Source organism: Salvia splendens, chromosome 21 (assembly GCF_004379255.2).
Source record: "Salvia splendens isolate huo1 chromosome 21, SspV2, whole genome shotgun sequence".
Taxonomy (NCBI): Eukaryota; Viridiplantae; Streptophyta; class Magnoliopsida; order Lamiales; family Lamiaceae; genus Salvia; species Salvia splendens.
In genome coordinates this window covers 24,519,128-24,540,656 of record NC_056052.1, presented here as the reverse complement: position 1 = coordinate 24,540,656, position 21,529 = coordinate 24,519,128, and the positions used below count along the sequence as shown (strand labels likewise).

At 37.1% G+C, this 21,529-nt stretch overlaps 2 protein-coding genes across 2 annotated transcripts; both read right to left on the bottom strand.

The window, feature by feature from the left end:
- Positions 1 to 1,408: 1,408 nt before the first annotated feature.
- LOC121785002 (transcriptional corepressor LEUNIG-like) lies at positions 1,409 to 7,136 on the bottom strand. The gene is made up of 19 exons (XM_042183323.1): positions 6,920 to 7,136; positions 6,515 to 6,629; positions 5,941 to 6,038; positions 5,754 to 5,863; positions 5,081 to 5,527; positions 4,916 to 5,004; positions 4,766 to 4,844; positions 4,610 to 4,685; positions 4,349 to 4,398; positions 3,923 to 4,231; positions 3,633 to 3,830; positions 3,237 to 3,482; positions 3,022 to 3,157; positions 2,804 to 2,913; positions 2,542 to 2,691; positions 2,312 to 2,467; positions 2,073 to 2,189; positions 1,795 to 2,001; positions 1,409 to 1,712 (listed from the first exon to the last, which is right to left on the bottom strand). Exons 2-19 carry the CDS (start codon positions 6,544 to 6,546, stop codon positions 1,569 to 1,571), a joined length of 2,754 nt encoding a protein of 917 aa, XP_042039257.1. The 5' UTR covers positions 6,547 to 6,629; positions 6,920 to 7,136; the 3' UTR covers positions 1,409 to 1,568.
- A 9,980-nt stretch (positions 7,137 to 17,116) lies between these two features.
- On the bottom strand, positions 17,117 to 20,172 carry LOC121784943 (auxin efflux carrier component 7-like). Its single transcript, XM_042183224.1, has 6 exons — positions 18,771 to 20,172; positions 18,318 to 18,627; positions 18,160 to 18,245; positions 17,864 to 18,021; positions 17,715 to 17,791; positions 17,117 to 17,636 (listed from the first exon to the last, which is right to left on the bottom strand). The coding sequence occupies exons 1-6, from the start codon at positions 20,023 to 20,025 to the stop codon at positions 17,570 to 17,572; spliced, it is 1,953 nt and encodes a 650-aa protein (XP_042039158.1). The 5' UTR covers positions 20,026 to 20,172; the 3' UTR covers positions 17,117 to 17,569.
- Positions 20,173 to 21,529: the final 1,357 nt, after the last annotated feature.

The following is a 21,529-nucleotide window of genomic DNA, read 5'->3' as shown; positions in this document are numbered from 1 at the left end:
TATATTGTGAAGCCAAATCTCTCCCATTTCTTGAAGGCCACGAAAATTATCAAAAAATAAACCTTTTCCCCACCTATAAATACCTCTAACCTAATTCATAATATTTATCTCAGAGCCTTCAATCCTTCCCCCTCTACACATTCTTCCATTCTATCTTCTACACATAATTCATCCATCTTCCATTAGAGCGGAGCTCTGCAGATCCAGGCAAGAAAAGACTGAAGATTGAAGATTCAACCTTGGGTTTTTATCAATTTCTTTCATGTCTAGTACTTTTATTTTTGTTTTTACTACTTGTCTATGAGTAGTTAAACATCATTTGTAGATTTTTTGGTGAAAACTATTATGAATATGTTTTGATTTATTGAATTGAACCTTTTTCTAGCTCTTGTGATTGTTTTGCTTGTTCTTGTGCTTTTATTGTTCTTTTGTCTGGCCAACTTTAGAACTATGTCCGTCTAACTAGATTAATCGAGAGATAGCTAGTTTTACGTGGTAAAAGGAACGAGTACAACACATAGGTTTATCTGCACTCGAGAGAGGGGACCCTTTGTGAGGGCTTGAGTTTTAGGAACTTAAGAAGTTAGAATCTAATCTATTGGAAGGAGACTTTGATAGTTAGAGTCCAATCTACTGGATAAGTGCATTCGAGAGATGGCTTATCCTAGAATCGCGACTTTCCTAATAATCCTAGAGATACATAAAGGTAAAGGTTCTATGAGATTAATCATCACTAGGTCGTAGTAGTTGTATCCTAAAACTCTACATTTTTTAGTCTGCTTTGTATATTTTATTTTTTTATACTTTTTTATTTGTGTCTAGTTTATAAAACCAAAACCCAAAACTCCGTGTCTTTAAATAGTATGTGAAGCTTAGTATATGATAGTCAGTTGCAATCTTATTCCTTGTGTTCGATATCCCGGTACTGATCTTTAGCTATACTAAATCTACCATGTAAACTTGCAGATATTTTTAGTGCTAATAAATAGTGTTATTACAATTATTATCCCATAGTTCTAGATTTAACTAATTTTGGTAATAAAACATTCAAATGTATTTTAAAGAATTGAACTCTAGTATTGTTCTAAATGTTTCACAATTATTACTCCACTCGTCCCATAGAGACTTCGGAAACATCATCAATCATAAGAGGGAAAGAGAAAAAAATAATTAAAGTTGTGCAATAGAGTTATAAAATCCATATTGTTAATCACATAAAATGAGGAAAAAAAATACAAATACAAAAATAGATTAAATTTGACAGACGGGAAAAAAAAGTTAACTAACTTTTTAAGAGAGACGTCTGCAATACAACCATACAAGTAGCCGTTGTTTTGGATATCGAAAAAATGAAGCTATTTTACATTAAAATGAAAATTGAAAAAATTACTAAAAATAGCAGCAAAAGTTGTGAGAGACGAACCAACATAAACAGTAGAAATTTAGTGAGTAGCAAAAGCAACATGACAGATTAACAGTTGGTTTCTAAACCTACCAACTTTGTTTCCCATAACAACCTATCAAGAAAAGAAAATTCAAAATAAAATCACAAAATCAGACAAAATACATCACTTCCACAGCTTAACAATCTTGTCGTGGCTGGCCGATGCAACCACGCCTGCCACCGAGGAGACGGCCAACGACGCGATCAACCCATCGTGGGCGGAGAGGGTCATCGTCTTGTTCTCAGTCATGTTCCATAGCTCTAGAGACTGTTATGTCACACAACCAACATGGCCCCAGTCAATCTCAACGTTATGAGCAACGACAATTTTAACAAGTCGAGTTAGTTACCTGATAACAGCCAATGACGAGCAACGAGGAGTAGGTAGGATGGAAAACGCAAGAGTGGAACTTGTTGCCGTTGCAGCTAAGCTCGTGCGCACACTCCCCTTCTTTCCCGGATCTCATCGACCACACCCTCACAGAATCCTCACTTACGGATGCCAGGAGTTCTCCCGAAGGGTCCCAGCAGACTGAATGGATAGGTTTCGTGTGGCCCTGTACTCAAAGATTAGAACAAAGGTGAAAACGACGAAAATGCAAGGAATTATTCGACTCAAGGTATGTACCTTTAATGAATGCCGGCACGCCTGTGTCTCTGCATCCAGTATTGACACGACATTTTCAGCAGCGGCTGCAAGATACCGTCCAAGTCGGGGCTGGAATCTTACTTGGGAAGTTCCACCCTAATCCAACCAGACAGGGAGGTCAAGAAACTTTGTTGCATTGAATAAAGACACAACATTCGACTGTGAAGTAAAGACAAAGGCAAAGCGGAGAAAGAGGTTGTCGTTTCGTTGTAGGGTACCTTGAAAACTCGTGCACAGCTACCATTATTGATACTCCAGTATCTTATTTCGCCATCATCATCGCAGGAGCATATAAGATCTTCTTTGTTCGGATGGAAGTCCAATGACATAACACCAGACGAATGCCCTGTAAAGGTCCGAAGAGAATACGAAGGCTGCAATACGAAGATAGTCAGAACAGAAATCTTAGTAGAAGACAAATTTTTTAAGAAGAATATATTCGACTAACATTTTCCACATCCCAGACACGGACAGTCTTGTCGAATGATGATGTGGCGAGGCGGGCCATGCTAGGGCTGAAGCGCACATCAGTAATAAGCGAAGTGTGTTCCTCGAGTGTAGTTTTTGGCTTCAAAGTGTCCGTGAACCATAAAACAGCCTGCACAATTAGTATGACTTGTTATCGTAGTGACAAAAACGATAACAGGTGCATATCAGTGCACAGCTAGTCATCTCAATCACGAGTATACGTTCTCAATTCCAATGAATACCTTCTTATCATGACCACCACTGGCAAGTAACTTCCCGTCTGATGAGAAGTGGCAACACACGACTTTACTTGAACTAGCACGAACAGAACTGACCTCTGCAAATGTAAACCCTGAATACAGGGCCAGAACATATTAATTTCACAGGAGACGAATGTCTTCCAAGCCTCATTCCTCAAGGGGACTCTATATAGTGAAAGCTGCAGAAACCTTCAACTTACCTTTGCCAACATCCATACCACGGCCAACTGCATCCCGTGGGTCAGCATCATCATGGGATAAAAAAGACTCTACATTGTCTTCAACATCATCCACGAAACGATCCATGTCAGCTTGCGCGAGATCTTTATCGTCCCACTGTCGAACAAATTGATGAGAAACTTCAGGATCGAACAAACTTAATCCATAAAAACTAGGATGCGGCTACAGTTCTCACCAACTGGTTCGATGGTGATGTAAGGGTACCAGTGTTATCAGATCCAAACATCATCATAGGCTTCGAAGAACTACCATTGTGTGGCATATTAGGCATCGACATCACATCCCCAGGTGTATGAGTAGAGGGCGTCGACGGAGCTGAACTAGGAGAAGGACCAGCCGTGTTTGCAGTTCCTGAGCTATTAGCAGGTCCAGAAGATGACACAGGCTGCTTTCGTTTTCTTCCAGTCTGGTTTTTAGAAGCCTTGAAACAAACGCATGAAAGACCGTGTTAATTCACTAAAACAACACTCATAACATGCACTTATTAAGCACTGCATTCAGGCTTTCGTAAGAGATCACAGATTGATGCAGGCGAAACTACTATGAAGTACTACTATTTAAAATGACAGACCTGATCATTCCCTCTGAATGAATTCGACATGCTACCATCACCCGTAACACTTCCGCCACCCATAATTTTGTCTTGCTGGAGATTGTGATTAGAACTCTGAGGTTGCTGACCCGAGAGACTGTGCTGTGGATGTTGCTGTTGTAGCATTTGGTTATTGCTTTGCTGCTGTTGCTGTTGTTGCATCTGTGCAATCTTCATCTATACAACAATATCAAATAAAAATAATGCCATTACTTACCTGTTTTGAATAATGTTAAATGACGTAAGAAACAACTGTCAATGATAGATACCTTCATCAAAATCTCCGGGTCTGTGCGAGGCAAAACCGCAGCTTGCAGTGGGGATCCAATATTAGGAACTACATCTCCGACTGAATTAGAGAGCGCATCTTTCCCCATAGACATACTTCGGTTATTCAGTAGCATCCTCAGCCTTCTGCTCTCTACATCACTGGCGGATGGTGAAGTCAGAGTCTGCTGTGCAAGCATAAGCTGCTGCTGGTGCTGAGGTGTCAGCATCTGTAGTTGATGAAAGGGTTGAGGACCTGGCATAAACGACTTTGGCTGCTGGAGAAGACCAGAACGAAGTTGATCGAGACCCTGCCAAGAAACAAACAGAACATAAGAAGAGAAGGATAGATAAGTATCCAACCTCGGCATAACATAAATTGCTTAAAAGGGAGTTTAACCAATGTGTCAAAACTATAATGTACTTACAGTTAAAGGCCATCCCTTCAACGTCAAATTGTTACCACCTTGATTTGACCCTAAAACATGCAGAATACTACCATTAGTTATAACACATACGATCAATAAAAAATGGAGCTTCCATCTTGTGGTCTAGGATTTCGCCTTTTAGTTTCTTTAAAGTTTAAATGGATTCACTAACAGAAATTCCCAAAATTTCTTCACCACAATACAGCGATAATTCCTTACAAAAAATATTACTTGGAAGCAGGACGAACAATAAGAGCATACCAGGGATTCCAATCAGTGAGCCTTCAGAGCCAGCACCTCTTTGATTGAGCATAGGATTCATTTCAGTTTTGATTTCCTGGTGATGTGTAAACATGCATAAAACAAAACTAAGATACAAGTAAAAAATCTAAACAGAGATGCAATGAATATACTGACCGGTGCAGAGCCAGGAAATTGCTGGCTTCTTGCTTGTACTTGCGGAGATACTCCACCAGCAGAACTGTGCAGCATTTGCCTGAAACATAAATTTCACCACTGGTCAGAAAGCATCCATAAGTAAAAGTATCCATATGATATTTATCCTACCCAGACGGCTGGCCAGCTCCTGCAGCTGACTTCAAGATCGAAGCATGGTTAGGATCCAAAAGCTGGCCCACATTATCCCCAAATCTTTGCTGAAAGCAAATATCACAGTGTTAGAAACTGACTTCATAGTAGTGGTTCATTCTTAAGCCTGACTTAGTCTTGTACCTTTAAGGTTGCATCGTCCAAGGAATCCCTCTGAACAGGGAGCTTTAATTTATCTTCGTACATCTTTGTTGCCAAAGCATTGGCAGTGCCAGGATTTTGCCTCATGAGAGGATCGTTTCCAACAATCCCATTAGTCGAACCATTCAAAATGTGGCCACCCTCACGCCGTTGCTGCTGCTGTTGATGTGCCTGTTGTTGTTGCTGCTGCTGCTGCTGCTGTTGCAGTTGCTGTTGCTGTTGTTGCTGTTGTTGATGTTGCTGCTGCTGATGTTGCTGCTGCTGCTGTTGTTGTTGCTGCTGCTGTTGCTGATGTTGTTGTTGCTGTTGCTGAGCCTGCCTCTGCAATAAAAGCTGCTGCATCTGCAGTTGCTGCTGTTGTTGGTGTTGGTGTTGCGACTGTGGTGGCTGCTGCTGCTGCTGTTGCTCCCTCACCTTCATTGACTGAGTCTGATTTATTCGGGAAAAAAATCACAAGATTTCAACCACAAGAGAGTTATTAAACATTAAAGAACTATCTAACTCTTGATAAGTGTGCAATAACAACAATCAAGCACCAAATTAGTAAAAACTAAAAAGTCAAGAACAATAAATAGGTGCTTATATTACAAGAAGACCAATAGACTAAAAATGGAGTATCATCATATAACACTGTTGTATCGAGTTAGTAGCTAACCTCGATATAAGATGCAGCAACTTCAGAATGCTTCTCATTTGTCCTGGCAATAAAAATATCCCAAAAGACAGACCACCACTCGAAGAGAAAACCGCCAGGAGCATCGATAGCTGAAGCAAGCAAAAAATAAATAATTAGAATCTCTACATAAACAAAACATGCTACATTAGGCGTGATGTGTACAGACCAACAGGATCAGATGATACTTTTCCTTCAGTTTGGAAAGACTGAGCAGTCTTCTTCAAATCCCTCTTTACTAAATAATCGTGAATATAGACATCCAACCTGAAAACAACCAGAGTCGAGAAACAACTTCAAATACCTTTACTCGAAGCATACACAATCTTTAAAAATCAAAGGATATGCATTAAACAAAGGGTCAACTATGAATCTATAACTAAGAATGTAGGCCAGAAATGACAGAATTCAATCATGAATAACTACATATCCAACAAAAAGAGAAAAACACTTAAACGATATCCGAGAACAGAACACTAGCCATCATCCTCAGCTACACTACAAATGCAAACCCTATTATTGGGGGAATCTAAATTCATCCTGACCTCACCCCAAAATAAGAGCATACATACTCTCCAAGACTACACAACTTGCCCAAATCAACTGACCTAGTAAAACAACCTGAAAAATCGGAAACCCTTCACGAAAACAGCAAGAACAATACGATGAAGTAGGAACATAAACCACCAAAAAGAACAACTTTCAGGCAAAAAGGAGTAGTGAAAAAGTGAACAAAAACTCACATTTTATCAGCTTCCCAGTTGGTTTGAGACATTTTTTCGCAGCCCAGTAGAGCAGGACACAAATGTCAGATCCCCAGGAAACAATCTTTCCTTCAATTTCTCCCTCCTCTATCATCTGAAACAAATAGTATCGCATCAAACCCCAATTCAAAATAACCCCAGTTACGATAAAAATTCAATCTTTTTTCACTTCCTCCCAAGATGTACAAAATTTGTATAACCGAGGGTTAAAATACACCCAACGAACTGAGTTCCAACACACAGCAACCACGAAATCTTAATAGAAGTGTAAAATAAGCTCCACAAAACCAAATTAGAACTGTTAACACACACTAAAAGGTTGAAAAAAACACACATCCGCGAAAATAATTATCTCTTGAAAAGAAGATAAACAAAGATTATTACCTATAAACGCCATAACAAAATATGAAGAAGAAAACAAGAAGAACCTCTTCTTCTTCTTCCCTCTTTCTTTATTTTCCCTTTATATTTTCTCGCTGTTTTTTAGGGGAATGAAATGAAATTGAAGAAAGCAGCAGTAGAAGTAGCTGTTCGGTTTTGCAGAAAACTAAGAAGAAATTCTCTTTTTATTTCTGATTTAGCTTTGTTGGTGGGATTGAAGAGGTACTGTTGCAGATATCATAATGGCTATCGGACATGAATTTACTCGCAAGACCCTTTTAGTTTCTCGAATTTACTGTTTTGACCAATTGTTGCAGGGGAGGCCAGTATTGAATGACTATTATAGCCCTATGGGGCGCCGAGGCGCTGGAGGGTGCGGGGGTGAGAATGTCATTTTATTTAGCCTTTTGCTTTTGGAACAGGCTTTCGACTGGGGGGCTCGTATTTTGTCATATTTATTTTCTAACCCTTTCAGCTTTGGTAATCTCGCATTCCTTCATTCAATGGCGGATCCAGGAATAAAATGCCGTGGGGTCGAAAGAAATAATAAAATATACTAATATATATACTTATAAAGATACATTATAAATGAAATATCTCTATTTTATATGTACTTCTACGATATTATGAAACTGTCAAAATTAGTTGCGAAAATATCTTCTAGTTGCTGTTGTTTTTGTTCGCCATTAGCATTAGAAGAGTTGATGGAAACTCGAGATTTTAAAAAAAATGAATCCTCTATCCGTCCCATAATATGAGTCACATTTGATGTAGACATGAGTTTTAAGAAATGTAAAGAATAGTGGGTAGGAAAAGTGAGTGGAACATGAGGCCCGCTTTTTATATTGATTTTTTATAATAAAATGTGAGTGAAGTGAGTTAGTGGAATGTGAGACCTATTTACCATTTATGACAAAAGTGAAATGTGACTCTTATTGTATGACAGGCCGAAATGACAAAATATGACTTTTACTGTGGGACGAATGGAGTATCTATTAATCTAAAATAGAAGGTAACTAAAATCAATAACTAAAAGTAAAAGATAGATATTACTTCATCCGTCCCATAAAAATAAATACATTTTCATTTTGGAATGTCACATAAAATTATCTCCTTTTATAGTATTTCGTAACTTCCTTTTCTAGTAGATGAGCCACATTCTCCACTAACAATACTATAATTACTTTTTCTTTCCATTTATCTCTTATTTTAACAATTGTACATTAATTTCCATTTCATTCTAAATATTCATATTTTTATCGGACGGAAGGAATATCTATTAAAATTAGGTTAAAATTTATCGGTTACTACGATAATAAAATAAATTAATTAATAAAACATGACTACAAGATGTTCAATAAACTATACTCCTATAATATAATGCACCGAATCTTTTTTTGCACAGCCTATGCTCTACGCCTCAAACCCTTAATTTGAATTAAAATTAATTTAGATTACGAGCAATCTTAGTTGTAATTTGTAAAGAAAGTATTAACCATTATAATAGAGATAAATTATTTATGAAGAAAGTATTCCCTGCACGTTTTAATTAAAATAAATGAAAAGGCTCAAACCTAAACCCACGCATAAAAGATTTAGCAGTAGAGGAAATAACAATGAAGGTGCAAAAGCTGCGCGCAGCTTGAAGATGAATCATGGGGCAGAGTTCCGAACGCCGTGGGGTCGGGGGCCGTTGGGAGGAGTATTCCGGCAGTTCACCAGGGATGGCGGTGGGGTCGGCCGACCCCACTCGACCCCACCTCCATCCGCCGCTGCCTTCATTCATTTCTAGATTGTCGTAATTTTATTCTAGTATGTTATTTACGTTTTTACCCTTTGGGGTTTGTAGGTTAAATTGTTGGAGTTGGTCAGTTGGGTAGTACTCCCTCCATCCCAACTAAATTGGTACACGGAGATTAAGATATTGTATTTTATAGATTAAATGAAAGTAAAATAAAATAGGACAAAGAAAAAAGTAGGAGAGATAAGGAAAGAGTAAATTAGATGATGAAATATAGTAAAAGTGATTGTATGTCTTGTTTTTTATCAAAAAGAAAAATGACTCAATTTTATTAGGACGTCCCAAAAAAGAATACGACTCAACTTAGTTGGAACGAATGAAGTATTTCTTTTCCTTCTTTTTCTCGTGTTTAAGATAATTCGCAACGAGGTGCTTAATGAAGAATTGAGCATGAACACGCTCACACGAAGTTACATAGTTTTAATAAGACAATCATTTTACACATGTGTATTTGAGCACATTCCTTTTTAGTCAATCGCAAAACTACGTATAGTGTGCTTTAGTTTTTTTAAAGCAAAATCACCTTTTTTATTTTTTTTTCCTATTTATAAATACTTTCATTTATCACTTTTCAAGCTTTCACACTGTCCTTATTTTACTTCCATAATATGAAGTTAAATTCTTTTTTTAGTTTATTGTATTGTTTGATAATTTTGTCATTGCTTCATATAGAAATCTCGACCAACTTATATACACATCACTAAACTCAATGCAATCGCTACAATATTTAAGCTTCGGTGACTTAAGTGGTCAAATTATACCATTGAATTCAAATAGATGTCCTACCGAAATTCGTAACTTTTTACCAATTATGCCAATTGTAATAGCAGTATATTCTTTTGTTGTTTTAATGTAATTTTTAATATATTCCTTCATTACATTGATTTCATTAGAACTCAAGCCTTTGTAGCTACATGATCGAATTATTATCACTGAATTGGCGAATTCAAATGATACTCGGTTAAAATATATAATTATTTATTTATTTCAATTATATAATTTTCGTTGTTTTATTGTGATTTTAGTAATTTTGTTCATTTGTAAATCAATTTAATTATAATTTGTAAATAACAATGAATTAAACAACAAGATAAATGGGAAATACGAAAAGTATGTCAATAATATCAATCCTTAGGCTATTCGCAACGCTGTCTCTTATCCGTCTCTTAACCGTCTCATCTCTTCACTATTCATTGGCCTCACTGTACTTTTCACCCCATCTCTTAACTAAGAGACAACACATGCATCCCTCCATCTTTTAAGTTTTAACCATCTCTTCCCTTAACTATTCATTCAATTTCATTTTTTATTTTTATTTTCAACAAATTAAATTAATAAAAACACACTTCATTAAATAAAAAAAATTACAACTTAAAATTCTAAAAAAATAAAAAATCACATTAATAAAATCCTAAAAAAATATAAAAAAATGCATAATTTAAAATATTACTCTCACTCTCTCTAAATTTAAAATCTCAAAACTCAAAGAAGCATAAGAAAGGGTTGTCTAATGGCGATCATGTGCGTCTACTGGTTGCCAAATTTTGCCCAAATGTGCTCCATTAGATCCTCCTGGAGTTGGGCGTGGGCGGTAGAATCACGTGTCCTTGCCCGAACAGACAACCGCTTTTGCATAGACAGATGCACTCCACTGCGAGGCGGACTACTTGCGGTAGAGCTTCCCGGGGTTTCAGGGTCGAACCAATTTCCCGCCTCATGTCCTTCGTCGGCGACAATCATGTTGTGCAAGATTATGCACGTATACATGATGTCGACCATATTCTCCATAAATCACGTACGAGCCGGGGCTTTGATAATGTTGAATCGAGCTTAGAGAACCCCGAACGCTCTCTCCACATCCTTGCGAGCAGACTCTTGCTTCTGCGCAAAAAGAGCATGTTTTTCGTTCATCGGCCTGTTGAACGTCTTCACGAAGGTTGGCCACTTCGGATAGATGTCGTCGGCAAGATAGTACCCCATTTTATACTGCCGGTTGTTAGCGATGAAGTTGATGGCCGGCGTTTTACCATTCAAAACTTCGGTGAAGAGGTCGGATTGGTTGAACACGTTGACGTCGCTGTTCGATCCGGGAACCCCGAAATACGCATGTCAAATCCATATCCGGTAGTCGACAACGGCCTCGAGTATAACGGTGGGGTGGGTGCCTTTGTGACCGCTCGTGTATGACACCCTCCACGCCACAGGGCAATTTTTCCACCCACCCTCCGGGACGAGACAGGGGACGAGACCGGGACGAGACGAAGGGCTGCATCGGCGTCTCGCTGGCGTCTCGTCTATCCGAGACGGGAGCGAGACGCATTGTGGATAGTGCCTAACGATTGTGAATAATGATAAAGGTTCTGCAAATAATGTAGTGCTAAAGATATTTGTGTTCGAGCTATTGATTCCCTACTAAATCATTTTTAAAAATAAATTTAATGAGTTTATAAGTTTACATATGTAATTCCCGAAACACCCTCGTTGATCTCGACTCAAAACAAAATAGATAATGTCATATTTCTTGACTCGAGTTTGAAGTCATATCTAATTTGTTTTTATCTATAGCATTAGGTTTTCTAATACATTTGACCTTTCATGTTATATTTATTTTGCAACAGTTATATGAAAGCGGAATTTGTCCACCACAGCTGTGATATAAAGTTACCCTTTTTTTTTAAAAAATGATTGTTTCGATCAAATAAACTAGCCTACTAAAACGATAATTTATCAAATATGCTCCTCTTATTGCGAGTGTGGGTCATTCTAAATTTCTAAATCATAAAAATATCAAGTTTGGGGAAGAGCAAATAATTAAATCAATCCGTTATAGAAGAGTATAATTTGTTCAACACACACATCTTAGGTATTGCAAATAGTTAAACTTCTCACAAATTTTGAAGGTATTACATAGTACTCCATCTGTCCCATTAAATATGCAACGTTTACTTTTGTGCACTTGTTTTGGAAAAATGATAATAAATAACTAAAGTAGTGAAAAAATAAAGTAAGAGGGGGAATAATGTAGAGGAAAGTCCCTTTACATTATTCTCTTTTTTACTTTATTTGTTCTTCACCATAATTATTTATTATCATTTTTTCAAAATATGTGTAGAAAAAATAAACGTTTCATATTTAATGGACAGAAGGAGTCCTTGTTTGCATCAACTTTGCCCTTTTAAATCATATATTAATTTAAAAATAAAAATAAAAATCATGAATATCAAATTGTTTGTTTATTTTTGAAACTAGAAATATTAGCTCACGTGTACTGGTCAAACTAGTACTTCAAGAATTAGAAAATAAAATTACAAGGCTAACGTCACAGACATGGTGGAAATAATTAGTAATTACTACATAGTTTCTTTTAGTTAAATTAATAAAATAAATATCTAAAGACTCAAATCATTTTGTATATTTGACTTATTAATACATATGTCAATTTTACAGTTGGTTGATTATTGTACTATATATGTAAATGAATCTAGTCCGATAAGTAGAGCCCAAAGAAAAGGAACATTGAATTACAAAGGAAAAAGAATGGACAATATTAGGGAATTTCACCACACAGAGTCTAACCTAATAAAATACTCCATTCGTCTACCAAATACTGTCACACTTATACTTGTCACATAATATAACAATTAATAGAAGAAGTTAATATAATCTAGGTCTCACTTTTATACACTACACTTGTAATACAATGTGTTGAATAAGTTAGTAATTATAAAAAATAGTGAAAGTAGGTGTACATTTTATGATAAACATTTACTTTTTAGCAAAATCAGATATTCTAAGAATGTGTAGTTTTCTTGGGTTAATTTGAATGCCATATGTGTAATCATATACTGAGTATAAAGAGATGATGCTTAATCCACTCTTTTTTTTTTGTGATAAAGTTTGGCTGTTGCAGAAAATAGACAAACGGGCCTATAAAGTCCATTAAACTACATTTCTAATGTTTTGTATACACATAACTATTTAAATAAAACTAAGTTGAAAAATACATTACCGATTATATCCCTAGCCCAAAATATTTAATTACCCAACCCCAAACATCCGTTTACCTCAAGCCCACACAAATTTGGGCTAAAATTATCTTTTGGGTTAATAATTTGGACCTAAAATGTAAACACTCATTTAATAATTTGATAGGCATAACAGAGACCTAACAAAATCAACACAAAATATCTATTGGGGGAGAGATCGAGCTTCAAGAAATAATGTAAGTTTTATTAAATTCCGGTTATAGTTTGTCTCCGGTCTATCTAAGGAGAGATCGAGCTTCTAGAAATAGTGAATGGTTTTATCAATACACAAATGTTTTTTTACTAGTGATATCCATAAGAGACAAATAATTCTGACAATATACATCAAAGTCATCGAAAGTGGCCCAATTAAATTCATATTTTCAAAGGCCCAAGATTATTTATATGGACTTGGGCCATTGTAGCAAAGGTGCATAAGTTTTCACATTTTTTTGTTTTGTGTTTTAACGCTTCTGAAATACATTTATTTTAGAGGACTAACTAAAAGAGGGAGAAAAAAAAGACTCTAGTGCGTGCGTGTCCTCCTCCTCCTCTTCCTCCTTGTGCACGCTCACGGGAGACCACCTTATTAAAATACTACTGCTAAATATTACCATTTCGTTTAATTTTTGAGGGCTTAAATAGATACTAGTATAATTATAAATATTCAATGAATATAAGTTATGAGATAAGTAATGAAATAGTACTACTACTATAATTTAATAAAAAAACGTAACGCAACAAAAGGGCCCATAGGTTGGGTGAGATGTGCATATACCAAGATGTGAATGAAAGCTGTATGATCATAAATTGAATTTGTGAAATGCAACTTTTTTCCTCTATTTTCCTTATCAAACCCACCTTTAGTGGTCCAAATTAGACCATCACACCACCCCATGTCCGCCTTTCACCCTACACACTCTCTCTCATCTTTTTTTTCTCTCTCTCTCTCTATATATATATATTCATACATATGGTATTGCCATCTTGGTTTTAGGCATTTACAAAATAATGAAATATCATATATTCATCATTTTGGCCACGGCTTAAATGTAATTGGTCCAAAACACTTCTTCCATCATAAATTTGAGGGCTACTAAAAATTTAAAAAAAATTGAGGGCTACTAATATTTTTTAAATTACCACCGTGTCATTATAATGACATGCATGTGTGTAACATTGAGCATCTCAAGCGATATCCCAAGAATATAACGAAAAAGACACTTTTGGTATATAACGATATTTCGAAAAAAAATTTTGCCACTAGGCAAAATAATGATCGTATATACTTACATCATAAAAAAATTGCCACATGAAGTAGTCAAATAATTCAAATTGATATATACTCCTTGTAAGTTAGTCTACCTCTATCTATTAGTGTTATATCTTTCTTTGTTACACTCTCACCCCTACTATAATTAATTCATTTCCCTTTATAACAAAAATTAACAAATGTAATCTCCTCCTACTTTATTATTTCGTCTAATTTACTCTTTTTAAATTATTTATTTTATCCTTTCTTAGTTTAATAGTACTATATTTTACTATCTCTTTTTTTAGCTCAAACGAAAATTCTTTTCATGAGACTATAAGAGTATATATTTCTATATGTTACACTCAATTAATATATTAAACACACGTGGTGTACGATTTTAGACTCGATATAAATCTATAATAAGATATACAACCCAAAAAGTTTTTGGTTAAACACATGTCCAGCTTATTCTTTTATAGTTCAAGATTAAATATTTTTTAGATTCAACTTTAGAAAAAGAAGCAATGTGGGGACTCCCCCTCTCTCTCAATGCAATGCTTCAATTGCCCATACATATTTCTTGCCTAATTCGATATTCTTCACCATAATATGGAGACATAGCCATGGAGTAGTTAATTTCAATACTTTTACTTTATATTTTAGGGGGCGCCCCCTCCCCCCCCACTACATAGCAAAAATCCACTAAAACTCTGCCAAATTTATTTGTGACACCAACTTGGAACCCTATCCTCTCAATAATGCATGGTTTGTGACATTCAATCAATGAATTCTAGAAAAAGGAATAGAGAAAACCCTAATTAAGAAAATAATACACATGAACATGACATGGGCATCCACATGAGGTGAGGCCACCTTTGTCTATAGCCGGTAAGTGTACGGGCGAGGAAACAGCTGGTGCGGTGGAGGTGGTCGACGACGGAGACGACGACGATGGACACATGCATGCATCCATGCGCATAGCTTGTCGCCATGCATTCATTCATCCGACCCACATGCACTCAAACACACATACACACATTATTAATATCATGTAGTAGTAATTAATTTTTTAAAGATTTTTAGGTTGTTGTTATTTGTCTCTTCTCCTACATGTGTGTGTGTATAAGCTGCTTCAGTTGTTTTAGATTATATGATAATTCCATAATAAACATATATTTGAATCATTTGTTAATTTTATTATTGATTAATCATACCAATTTTGAACACTAGGAAGTATCTAATTTGATGTTTACTTTTTTTGGTTTCTAGATGTATCCTCTTGTCGACAACTAGATGACTAATGCCTCGTCTCATCCCAACGGTCAGTGCACTAAACGGTAGGGGACTAGCCAAATAGTTTGCTTCATTCACGTGGCCAAGGGATCGAACCCCTGAGCTCATTGGCCAAATAGTTTGTAAGTAGTGCTAGACACACTCGTACATATATACGTACATATGCAATGAGTTATCCAGAACTTTTGGTTTGGGGGTGCAAATTTATGATGTATAGTTGCATAACTCAGAAAACAAAACAAGAAATGTACATTATGATATACACTCAAAACATAATGTTGAACAAGAAAATATCCACAATTATAATGTTCATATATTCTCTCAATCCAAGTTTGGATTGATAATTGATCATATATATACACAAGGAAAATTAAGAATACCTAAATTTGTCAAGTCAAGTTGATTTATTGAAGATTAGTCTAATCTAACTGGAGGTTTAATTGCATTATGTTCTAACTCCATTGTAGTGTCCAACAAAAACATCAATCGAAACTCCAATAGTGAATTAGATTAATGATTTGCAAATTGTGTGAGAGATAAAGCAAAATGTAGAGACATTGAGAGGGACCATAATGTCTGTAAAGCACAAGGACAAACAAAAGACAGTCGAAAATGGTAGTGAGTAAACTCAGACTAAAACAATTCACTAACGTTTGAGCCAAGAATTGACATAACAAAATACACACACACAACAAACACAGCACAAACATATATAACAACTATCCAGTGTTCTTTGTCTACATATGTATGCTGTCACGCCTTCTTGCATTTAATGTATGTATATGTACACATACAGTACCAAGTAACATGCAATGTGCCCCAATCAAATAAAATGTGGGGGGAAAAGGGTTTCGATTGAGTTTATTTTTCTACAATTATTGTGAAAGAACACTATGTATTCGAACCGTAGCACTTGTACTTTTGTGAAATGGGGAACAATCTCGACATTTAGTTATGGTACATTGGTGCGTGTGTTAAAGTTGCGCCTTTTTCATTTAGTAAAATGCTCGGGGCCAAAAAAGATGGCGACCAGGAAAGTTCGAAGCATACAAATCGTCGAAGAAAGCAAACATTAAAAAACCAACAACAACAACAAAAATAATGCTAGCAACTAATCTAACACATACGTATTTCTCAAAGATGATGGAAAAAAATGTACTATTACAATTTTCGCATTGCCATTTGACATGTCAGAGTGTAAACATTTTCCCACGTACTACTAAATTCATTCATAATCAATAGTCGTAGTTTGTCATTGTTGCTCGTCCATAAAAATTACTTACTCTATATTTCTATGATATTTTATCGATTTTGCATTAAAAGCCACTTCATGTATGATCGAAGAAAAAAGATTAGGAATTGTTGAGGCACCACCATGATCACCTTATGGGCTATGGCTATAGACCACTCAATAGCAAAGGGGCTCACAAGGTAGGATTGTGGAACATCAATTCCCCCAAAGAGGAATTCCCTTTTTCATTTGCTTATCTTCTTTCTTAATTTATTACGTACTATTATTATTACATGATTGCACAAATTATCTAATTAAGGTATGCCACATGAACTCTCTAATGCTCGAAATATTTCCCAAGTGTTAATATTACAACAATTATGAACTATAGTCAATTTGAGTTTCGAAAATATACTATAGTAGATCAAATTGTGCTTTATTTCACGATATAGTAATTATTACTGGGTATTATAAATGATAAACGTGAGATGTTTTACACAAAGTGGAAAGTTCACTATAGATTTGAAAAGTTCAACTTTATTCGAAGATAGGATATCGAACAGTACAACATATCATTATCATCATATCGAAGTAATTAACACGCCAAATATTGGAATAATTATCATTAGTCATCCTAAAAGTAATTTACACGGTGTCAAATAAACGACAAAACACAAACACAGCAAAAGTAATTGCCCTAAACAAACCAGTAAATTAATGATCAAAACAAATGGAAAAGCTACAGGAAAAGAACTATTCTTCTCCCCTTCCACAAAACGATAAATTAAAAAAAAATATTAACAAACAAAAAAGAGAGATTAAATTTGAAATCCCATTGCAAAAAGACGAGACTAAGATAATAATTTAGGTTATCTCTGCCTTCTTTAATACCCCTGTTTTCCTCTGCATTGCGCCCCTCCGCAGCCAACCAATCACCGTATTTCCCTCCATTTCCACTTCGGATTTATACCAGGAAGCAGGGGATCATCATCCAAGTCAAAAATTATATGAAACGACACCGTTTGTTTGTTCCTCCTCGATTAAAATCTTATAGTCCTAGGAGAATATAGTAGACCAGAGTGATTGGGAGGGCGATCAGCATTCCGAAAATGACCCTGAACAAGATTAACCCAAATCTAAGATTAATCCCCAACATTTAACTTAATTGCGAGACTGTGATTCGATTAACTTACGCAGTGCTGAGAATTGCTGGATGAACATTGTACTCTTTGGCAAAAACAAACGGGACTATTCCTTGTGGAAGCGCAGCCTATTTCAAATTTCCAATTTTCATTTCTACATGTTAATTTACAATTGAGGATATGATGAATGATGCACTAACCTGCACAATCGCGACGTGGAGAAGGCTGCCGCGGAGGCCAACGGCGATGGAGGCCGCGGCCATGACTGCGGGGCCGGTCAGAAACCGCACGGCCATGGCGAAGGTCGCCACCGAGTTACCGCAGGCGATTATCTTAGGCTGAAGGGCCATGAACAGACCTGTTGATTATAAATCAAATCAAAATCAAAATCAATTTGCAACCATACAAGGGCCCCATACACCGCTCTCAATTAATTCGGCCCCTTTTTGGATAAACACTACATTTTGATCCGGTGAATTTGAGTAATAATAGTAACCTAAGCTGAACATGGCCATGCCAAGGCCGGCGTCAGAGAGAATGGCGATCGACCCTACCACGATTTTAGGCATGTGCACATCCCACCTGAAAATCAAAATAGGGTTCATCAATCTTCAATTAGAACTACTACATTGAAATTGATTGGTTGTAAATTACCTGTAAGCGACCAAAGACCAAATGAGGCCAATGAGGCTGGAGTAGGTGTTGGGGTTTCTGATTAGCTTGCGCCAGACCATGATCAAGATGAGACGTGTCATCACGCTAGCGGGCGGCATGTGTTTGTTGGTGGCGGCGCCGCCTGAAGCGGCGGCCTTGGGGTCGAGCTCGGTGGTGGAGCTGGACCCCAGCTTCGACAGCCTGTGGGGAACGTCTTTTTCTCTCACATGATGATTATCATCTCCGTGATCTCTCTCTCCTCGCCCGAAGCTGAAGTCTTCCCCAACGAACTCCCCACCTTGCGGAACGGCTTCAATGCATAAAAAAATACCAATACAGACATATCATCAAACACCTTGCTGACACAGCAGTTTTACATAGATAAAAATAGAAACTAAATAAATATATCCAGTAAATCACGCTTGAAATTGAATAGCACCAAAATTGATTCACCTTTGGTCTCCCCATTTTGGGGATTATCGGTGACCAATAGCCTGATTTCCTTCGCGCCTTGATCCGACCTCCCGGATTGCTCGGAAGCGCCGAAATCGTTCCCGCCGAAGACGTGGAGGCCGCCGCCGCCTCCGACCTCGGAGACCGGCGACGCGCTCGAGCTCCATACGAACATATGCAGCTCTTTAGCGTCGTGATTATTAGCCTTGTTATTGACTGCTTGGTGGTGAGATTTCGCGGATTTAGGCATGGCGGAGGCGATTTCGGGATTGGGAGCAGGGTATGAAGTTGGAACCGCAGGCTGCGGAGGATAATATCCGAATCTAGGAGAAGTCATCAGCCCTCCCGGCGCGCAATTCTCTTCGAAATTGGAGGGGCGCGGCGTCGGCCCTCTCGACGACTGCACCGAGCACATATCACCGACATTGAAATTCGACAGCCTTCCGGTGTCGGAGTTTCCGAAATTCGACAATCTACCTCCGAACCCCATCATCGAGTAGAAATCGGAGTGGTTGAAATTGGAGGTCCTCGGCGTCGGATTCCGCGACGAGCTCAAGCTGTAAATCTCCGCACCGGTCAGATTCGATGGCCGCGGCGTAATGCCGGAGAACGACCGCCGCGACGCGCTGGATTTCCTCACCCTGACGTGAAGCTTCCCGTCGCCGCCGATCTCCGCGTCGGTCTCGAGGAAATCCTGCCCGTCGAGAGAGACGACGTCCGATTCCACCTTGAAGGAGACAATCGACGCCGCAGTCTCCGGAAACTGCTCCATAATCAGCATCTTCGCGCCGCGGTACTCGAAGAGGAAGAGGAGGAGCGTGTACCAGATGATACACTGCAGCACGACCACCTGCACCATCAAACCCCCAGCGTACTCGCCGTACATCGCGATTAGCAGCGGAATCCCCATCACCAGCGTGTTCGGAAGGGTAGAGAGGGAAAAAATCGTGATCGACCACTCCAGGCTGCCGTTGCTGGTGAGATTCGCCCACAGTGACAGCACCACCAGCATCACGATCTTCTGCAGCGTATCCGCCGCGATGAATCGGAAATTCATCGTGTAGATGTCGTTTTTAGAGATGAAATGGAAGGACAGCAGCGGAACCGCGAAGATTGCGACGAATCGGTTGATTCCGGAGCACTGATCCGGCGTGAAGATCTTCCACCACCGCACGCTGCCGTAGGCGAGGATCATCGCCACGTAGAGTGGAATCACCGCCGTTAGCACAACGTAGAGATCGTGCCATGTAATCATCTCTCTCTCTCACTCACTCTCACTCTCTACTGCTGCAGTGTGTTGAGAGGAATGAATCTCTGCCAAACCCAATGAGGAAAAGGGAATTGGTACTTGTAGAGAGAGAAACTGCGAATGGGAGAGAGAAAGCGAATACAGAGGAAATATTAGGAATTTGTGTGTGTTTATATATAGGTGGAATAATATTCAAAAGAGTCATGCTTTATTATTTCTTTTTCTGTAAAAGAAAAAAACATAGAGTTGTCCTTTATTTATTTTTAATTTTTAATTAACACTTCCTCTACTGTAAAGAAAGTCAAAAGTAACGATTTACAGACATGGTTAGTTTACTTTACACTTAGGTGCATCAGTATTGTATAAATAATTGATCGACATATAAAGTTGCCTGCGTTTCCAATTCAAAATTAGTATTTTTGTCCATGACAATATTTAATTCACCTATTATTATGCCATATATTAATCAAATCATTTCTCTATAAAACAAAGGTAATACTACTGTATAAAGATTTAATATTAAATAAAATTAATATTTCTTACTATCTTCATCAAAATTTATAAAAAAAATATTCTTTGTATGATCAACCGGCCGTTATGACCGCATGAATCATTTTAGTATGTGTTGAAGTCCCATTTCACATTATCCTCTGGTTTTTGTTGGAAAGGAGATTTTATTACTGCGTATTGTATTAGAGGCTACAATCAAGGCTAGAATTAATGAAGAATTATGTAAAATTAAACTAATAAGATACTTATTAGAATTAGAATATATCCACCACATATAGTTAGAATTGGAAGCTATAAAAGATTTATAACAATTTAATTAGAAAAATTCATTCAAGCCAATACTACAATATAGCTTATATGGGTCTTTCGGTGTTTTATTTTCTGAATCTATTTTCGATCAGTTTTTATGTCTCACTCTCACTATTAAATTTATTATACAGTAGTATTTTATAAAAATACAAAATACTTGTAATAAAGTGAACCTTCATTGACATTTATTAAAAAACCGAAGCACTAATTATGATTATCAATTCATGGAATAATCTAAACACAAATTAAATGCAAAAAATAAGTAAATGTCCTAGTCAAACATAATGATTCCGAAGTATTAAAATTACAGTACAAACAATTAAAATGACATTATAGGAGTATAAATTATTAACAGTAAGACATTAGGATAAAATGACTAAGAGCATCCACATCCGTGCTCTTGCCAACGAGCACGGATGTGGGCCCGGACCCACTTTTTCTGCCTGCTCTTAGGCAATAGCACAACACTCGCATCCTTGCTCTTCCGCAAGGACGAGCACAAGGGTCCCACCATTCCATTATTCAATTTAAATAAAAACATTTCAACAAAATTAAAATACATTAAAAATACCCGGAATAATATTACAAAATATATTATAAATTAAAAATTACATAATTAAAATCCTAAAAAATAAAAATTATATAATTAAAATTATAAAAAAATAAAAATTACATAATTAAACTCCTAATC